Source organism: Neopsephotus bourkii, unplaced genomic scaffold (genome assembly GCF_033783945.1).
Source record: "Neopsephotus bourkii isolate Nb327-2 ecotype Australia unplaced genomic scaffold, CSIRO-AGI_Nbou_v1 NB_846, whole genome shotgun sequence".
Taxonomy (NCBI): domain Eukaryota; kingdom Metazoa; phylum Chordata; class Aves; order Psittaciformes; family Psittacidae; genus Neopsephotus; species Neopsephotus bourkii.
The window spans coordinates 1,577,077-1,584,716 of record NW_026901342.1 but is presented as its reverse complement, the minus strand read 5'-3'; the positions used below and the strand labels follow the sequence as shown (position 1 = coordinate 1,584,716).

Here is a 7,640-nt window from a genome sequence, read left to right as displayed (position 1 = left end):
GTGCTGAGAGGCTGGACCAGACTCTGCCAAGTCCCCAAGCAGTGAACTGTAACGCATTTTGGAGATGGGGATGACATTCTCATCCAAAAGTATCTGGCAAGCCAGGGGGAGACAGTGGCTACAGGGAGACTGTGTTTCCTCTGTGTTTTGTTTTCATTTGTTACTAAAAGCAACCTCCAGAAGGAAGAGCTCTGGAGCGACTGTGGGGACATGGGCACACGTGTCAGCACAGGCACAGGGAATAAGGCTGGCCACCAGGCAGAGCTGTGGCAGGTTCCTCGTTCCAGCAGTGTGACTAAAAGGGAAATGCCTAACTTTGTAAACAGTCTCTAAAAGGCTTTTTTCTTCCCTGCAGAAAAGAATGCCTTGTTCAAATCCATTTAGGCTGTCTTATAATAGGTGCAGTTTTAACAGCAACTGGGCAGACAACCCAGAGTCAGGACTTCTGAGAGGCTCTCATTTTTGTTTCTCCACCTGCTTGGGCTGAAGGGCCACATTTTAGCCTTAGGTCCCCTTGTCACGCAAGGCCAAACCCGGCTGAGCTTGGCCTGTTGTTGGGTTTCCTCTCCCCACAGAGCCACTATTGTGCCTACAGCATCAGGGTTATCTCTGTCTCTGTGGGGCAGCATGTTTGGGCTTCAGCCCTTTTCAGGCTTGTCCAGGCACTCCAGGGAAAGCAATACATCAGCGATTGCTGATTGTTGATTTTATGCCATGCAGCCTTGTTAAGGTGCACATCTTAATTGGTCAGCTTGCTCAGCTTTCCACCGTCTTATGCTTCTTCCTGTGGTCCTGTCTCCTTTCCTGTTGTAGGACCCCACTTGCCAGACACAACCACAGGGACACATCTCCTCTCTCCTCTCTTCTCTAGCAAGAGCAGCTTTATGAGGGGCCCAAAAAGACTGGCAGTACGAAGGGACTGCAGGGATTGACTCTAAAGAGGTTTCTGGAGTGCCCCGACTCCCAGCTGCAGCTTCATACAGTCTTTCAGCATCTGAACTAATGCAGGGTTTTAAGGAGAGGTGCTCTGAAATGAGGTGTTGGGGAGTGGTATAGGCATCACCAGATCTCTCAGGCGGCAGCAAAGCATCTCCATCACCACAGATCCACTGGAGAGGAAAAGCCCTGAAAGTCCTGTACTATTTGCTGCAATTTTCATCTAGTTTAAATGGTGCCTGAAGTTTTTGCATATCCTTTTTAGGGTCCCTTTGAGTTTAAATTCACTGCGGATTCCTGTAGCAATACAATTTCTTTTCATCAGCAGAGCTAGCTTCAGCTGTTGTTGGGTATTATTATACCTCAGTACTTCCTTCCTCTCCCATCAGTTCCTTTATCCTGGAGTTAAATGTCACTTACAGTTTGAGCTATTTGACTGCTAGTCCCCCTGTACCCCAGAATAGCCCAGAAAGACAGGAAAGTTTACAGGGAAAGGAACATAAGTGGAACAAAAGATTGCAGACCCCCAAATTCTCACTAATAGATGTGAAAGCAGCACAGGATATTTAGGACAGTAATTTGGGCAGAACTGTGTGGTATGACTTCTCACACTTGGCGATGTGGGTAGCAAGCAGTCATCCAAGTGGGCTCAGATACCACTGGAAAATGTCATTGCTGCAGTGAGGGTGGTACCCTTTTGGAAAAGAAAGAGGCCTATCCTAATCTCAAAGGGGATATAAAATGTAACACTTTTTATGAGCATTAACATTTTCTTCCCCCCCTTTTATTTTTTTTTTTAAGTAAACAAAAATAAGGGCTCACAAGAAAAGTCTTTACCATCGTTTTTGCAGTGTGCAGTTTTCTGGTGGACTGGTAACTACTTCAGTGAAATCAGGAACATAAAAATAATTGGGAAAATGTCCTTTAAATCTGAATTTAAATGATGGCTTCTTTGTTTGCTTGTTTTCTTCTATAACTTGCTTGTTTGTTTTTTTAAGTCACTCCTGTTAATTGTCCTGTAGCCATGGTATGAACCAGATAGCCAGGAAAGCTGACATGGTGAAGTTATATACAGCATCCTTGTGACCTTTTTCCAGTGAAGACACATATCTGTCCAATAAAGCCCTGGCCAAATGACAGTGACAGCTGCCTCGTGGCATTCAGTTTGAATTGAACAGGTTTACTCACAAATCAGGAGCAAGTATTTCATTACAGTCTGTGCACCAAGACCAGCATAAGCCCCCAGAAGTGAAACTTTCCCTCAGCAGCTATGGAAACTGCCCCGGTGGACTGAGATGCACTTCACAGGCTCCTCCTTGTCTCCTTGCTTTGACTTTCCCACCTCCTGCAAGCTGTCATCCTCTATTGGCATTTGCATGTTGGTGTAAGCACTTGCAAGGGAAGAAAGCCTCACTTCTTCTCTGAGGAGGGATCCAGGGTGTTATGGGAAGTGAGCACTCCAAGAACGAGGGGCGAAGGAGCATGTGTTTTCTGAGGAGAGATCCAAAGTTGCCTGCATGGGAAGATGCTCTTCTCTCAGGGAAAGAGCCTAAGTCACTGCTGAAACAGGGATTGCGTTATGTCAGCTTGAGCCTTATAATGAAAGGGATGACCAACACACCTGATTTCTTGTGGGGACTGCCTGAGGTGCAGAAACTGAACCTTTCACACAACCAGCTGGTGGTGATTCCTCCTTCACTGGGGAAACTGGACAGGCTAGTAGTGCTGAACTTGAGTGACAACTGTCTCAAGTATCTGCCTAAAGAGATTGGGCTGCTGAGGAACCTGAAGGTCTTGTTCATCAATATGAATTGCCTGACAGAAGTGCCAGCAGAGCTCAGCTTGTGCAGGAAGCTGGAGGTTTTGAGCCTCTCACACAACTGCATCTCTCAACTGCCTTTGAGCTTCAGCGACCTGACAAAACTGAGGAAACTGAACCTCAGTAACAACAGGTTTGTGCAAATTCCCCTCTGTGTTTTTGCACTGAGGAATTTAGACTTTTTGCACCTAGGGTCCAACAGGCTTGAAAACATCGCAGACAGTGTCCAGTATCTGGTCAATCTGCAAATCTTTATCATAGAGAATAACAACATACGCATTCTGCCACGCTCTCTCTGCTTCATCACCACTCTGGAATTACTAAATGTTGATTACAATGCTATACAGACTGTCCCAGATGACCTCTACCTGCTGCACCAGCTGCCACGCATTGCATGGAACCCAATGGACAAAGGTCTCCACATCACCCACAACCCTTTGTCCCGGCCTCTGCCTGAGATCATAGAGGGAGGGCTGGATGCCCTCTACACCTATCTCAGGAATAAAAAGGAGCACAACTGAGTTTCTGCCAAACGTGGGATTAAGCCTGTCATCAAGACTTACTTGTATCGGAGCACTTCCCTGCACTGGTATTTCCACTTCATAACGCCCGGATGTCGAAGAGTGTGGATGGCTTTAGTAAAGGTTGGAGGAAAGCAAGTAAAGTATGATGGTCTTGATTAACTGTGTGAAGAGTAAACTTTCTACAAGTAGCCACCTCTGCAACCTATAGTTCTGGTGTGCTTGGTTTTTTGGGTTGTTTTGGGGTGTTTTTTTTAATGAAAAAAAAACAACAAACTTGTGATAAAATGTTTGCTCTTTGTTTGACAGAAACAAATTAAGTCAGACTGCTAGAAGTGCAGAAATGTGTATCTGCCAGTTATTAGGTTAGAGGAATATTAATATAAATTGGATTTACTATATGTGATTGCTGTTGCACTTTAACTCCTGCTCACTTCTTCATGTGCAGATAAACCACTATATAAACAAACACAGCTATCTAAGTGACTCTCAAGGAAAATGTTCAATTTACTTTCAGTAGTGAATATATCCTGAGCTATATTAGCTTGCAGACAGTATATTACTGGCCAGTTCAATACCATTTGTTGTTTACCCCACAGCTCTGTGCTAGACTCTATAAATTACAGGTGAAGATTGCTGCTGAGGAGGTGATGTCTTAGGTTTTTGGAAGACCCCAAACTTCTCCAAAGTCCCTAGTTCCCTTCGTGAGACATGCAGCGTTTCCCAAGGAACCTTCTAGGATGCTGACAGTGGTTCATCACATCAGCCAGGAGCAGCACCCCCATGAAGCACAGAAACGAACATGGGTCCTTACTCCTTCAAATAGAGGTTGTCAGATGAAGTTGCTCATTACTAGATGAGCAAGTGCACTCCATTCCCTTTCCTGAATCCCTGCAATCAGAGCCATGGAGTAACTTTACTCAGGAGGCAATACTTGTCTAGAGGTGAAATATTTCTTTCAAGAAAAGCAGTCTCAGACCAGTCATTGGCTTAAGTAAGCGCTTCAAAAACAAATACTTATTTCTGTGATTTTCAGTATTAGCCAATAGCATAAAATTCAGGTCTTATGTGGTTTCTCATATTGATCTTCTGTGAGTGTCCTTCATCAAAGTTTTATCTGGTAATAAAGAGGCAATAGGAAAGAGCTGTTAACAATTTATGCAACCTGTTTTTTTTTTTTTTGTTCTCTCACACCAGTGTAAAACAGAAGCAACTGTTGAAATCAGTTGAGATAAATGCTTGTAACAGCAGCATAAAAGAGGAATGAGCCTGTAATTCTTGGGCTAATTAAGAGTATTCAAAGCCACTTTTAAAGTGCTTCCTATCCTATGTCAAATCTCAGGAATCAGTGATTACTTTCTAAAACATAATTTGCTTGAAATTATGGAATGCTGTGGAAGGCTGAGCCTGCTTCTAGTGAACTTAATGGACAACCCCTGGCTGAGGGAAAATCTCTTCAGCAGAGGTAGAAGAAGCCTGGTAACAGCCAACAATTATGCAATTCACAGGTAGATGCAAGCAGATGCAGACGCAGCACCTTTGCCCATATTAATATTTTAAGTTCAGTATTGAATATAGCAATGAAGAATCAGTGCTCAGAGTATATTTCTGTCTGGGGCTGTTTATCCTGATATTTAATTATATTGAATTGTTTTGTGTATCATTTCTTATCTTAATTGAGAATTTCAGTATTATGCCCAGCAATCACAGTTTCCAAGTGTGCAGTCAAGGACAAATCTTATGTTTCTAGCAAACGAGAAATCTTTTTGAAGAGCACATCTGCTTAAGTGTTAAGCAAGCAAACAAACAAGACAAGTGAACAAACATCAAAGCAGGATTTTTGTGACTCTTTTTACCTAATGTATGTTTCAAATGCGAAGATATTTTATGTGTGGCTTTGCAGACATTTATTTCACCCATGCAATGAGATTTATAGCAAAGTTCCAAGTTTTTAAATGAAGAATGCACTTAATAAATTAAGATGTGATTCAATTAGCGACAAGAAATAAAGCTGCAATTATTTATAGAAATACCAACAGATAATTCTTGGAGGGGATTAGACACAGATTATTAACTTTTATAAATGTCCAGTTCATATCCCTAAGCCTGGCATTCATGTAAACACTGCAGTCCTGCAATAGTGCTTTGCAGGAAAATTAGATGCCTATGGCATTAATCACCTGGTAAGATTTTCCATATAACAGTATCCCAGATTATATGACACCAGATAGCCGCTGATGTGATCTGACTAGAAGAGGTATGCACAGTCATTTATATGGAAGATGTCAGGCTGGACTGTGTGTGTTCATTAGGATACCACTACAGAGGGTGAGAAAATGTGCACGATTCAAGAAAACGGTCTCCAGACAGGGGATTAAAAAGCAAATTTGACATAATCAAGTGCATCTGGAAAAGCAGATATAATATGAACTGCAATACCAATAGTTTAAAATTCAATTACTCAATTGAATAATAATAACCTTTTACTCAGGCTAATAAACCTTTGTAAGCACATGAAACACATAAAAGTCTCTGCCTTCTTAAACAGAATAATAAAATTCATTGAATAAATGGTACTTTAATGAATAATTCAGATTTTACCATTAAGAAGATAATTTCTACTGAACTGCTTTAGTCTTTCATTCCTCAACCAAGACCCTTATAAATACCTTTCTTGGAGGTACAGAAAATGATCTCACATAACTAAAGGTCATGTTCTGAACTGTAGCTTTAAAAAAGACTCTATATCACTGTTAATATATAGAAGTATCCATGAGAGGCAAATAAAGACATGTATTTGCATCTGAGAGGAAGCAAGATAGAGAAAGCAATCAAGAGGCACAAGAGGGAGATAGAAAGTATGATGTCACACCCTGGCCCTAGTTTTGAGCAGGGCATTAGCAAAGAATTGGTGGATTTCAGCATTGTCATCTGATATTAGCTGTGCATATGACAGGGAATAAAGGATCTGAAACACTGCAGGGACTGTAGCTGTATCTCATAATATGTGATGACAGTACCACTTCTATGTGTATATTAAATGATACAATTTTGACTTACAAAATTTCAGAGAACTATGCACAGAGTGTTATATTTGTTGCTAGTACTCACTGAAGTTTTCTCACCTGAAGCTCACAACAGCATAACTTTTGATGCATCTATTATTTTTATTGCTATTGGTGGTGTTGGTCTTCAAAGGAATAGAAGAAGTGGGATCCACCTGTGGAAAAGGATACTTTCTTGGCAGGGTGACTTTTCTATGGTTACTGCTCAAAGAAGCTCTCAAAAAGCTTAGAAAAATTCTTGATGTGGATGAAACAAAGGGCAAAGCACAAGAGCAAAGTCAAAAGAATATAATCAGGAGTCAAAAGGTTGGGATAAATGTAGTATACAACAGGGCTATACAATTTGTTCCCCAGATATCATCAAATACACTGGTGGTACTTTTGGTGAGGTGAACGGATTCTACCTATTTTTATTCCAAATCGAAAAGAAAGCTTCTGTGAAAAGTTTCAAGTCTAGTCAACAAACAAACCTTTGAAAACTGGAAGGTTTCCGGCTCTTGGCCTACCGAAAGTTAGTGGCTTCAACTTTGACTAAAAGGAAAATGTTTTTATCCGAAGTGTTGCTGTAACATCTTACTGGAAGTTAAAGCTGAAATGAGTTTTACCTGCTGCTCTGGGGTTACTGGGCAAACCTGCCATGTGGGCAAACTTCCTTACACACTTGTGACTTCCCAAAATCTACTTCAATGTCCCAGAAACAACATGGGCACCCATGGACACATAGTATGGCCAGGAACACAAGCCTGTTATGTGAGCATAGCAGCAAGAGCTACAAAGACCAATTTCTAAGATGCTCTGGGATGGCATTTCAAAACAGAATTCTTCAGATTCCAGATGGAAGCTAGTAAAATTTGTGTTAAATATGTTATGATTATTATTTTGGTTGAAAAATGTCAACTTTTTTTTTTTTTTCTAACTTGCCAATATTTTCTCCATAGTTTTCTTCATTTTCTTTCTTTTTTTTTTTTTTTGTCAAACTCAAGAACAGATTTTAGGTATTTTTACTATAACGATATGCAGTCTGCAGCTTAAGCTATTTTGAATATAAATGAATTGCTTTTTTATTACTATGCTGTAGCTTCAGGAAACCATGTCCTTCAGTTAGTATTTTTAAGAACTTTACAGTCATCATTTAAGTGAAGGAGGATGCATCAAAGAAGTGTTGTATTAACCCTGAAGAGATCTGAACATGTTCTTTACTTTGCTAGACCAGCACGTTACTTGGAAAAAATCCCATATCACATCATATAATTTACACAAGTAGAAAAATCATTGATACTTCAGCTTATGTCCTTAACT

At 40.8% G+C, this 7,640-nt stretch overlaps 1 protein-coding gene across 1 annotated transcript; it reads left to right on the top strand.

Moving 5' to 3' along the window:
- The first annotated feature begins 1,865 nt into the window (after positions 1-1,865).
- On the top strand, positions 1,866-3,682 carry LRRC30 (leucine rich repeat containing 30). Its single transcript, XM_061356329.1, has one exon. The coding sequence runs from the start codon at positions 2,380-2,382 to the stop codon at positions 3,274-3,276; it is 897 nt and encodes a 298-aa protein (XP_061212313.1). The 5' UTR covers positions 1,866-2,379; the 3' UTR covers positions 3,277-3,682.
- The last annotated feature ends 3,958 nt before the right edge of the window (positions 3,683-7,640 follow it).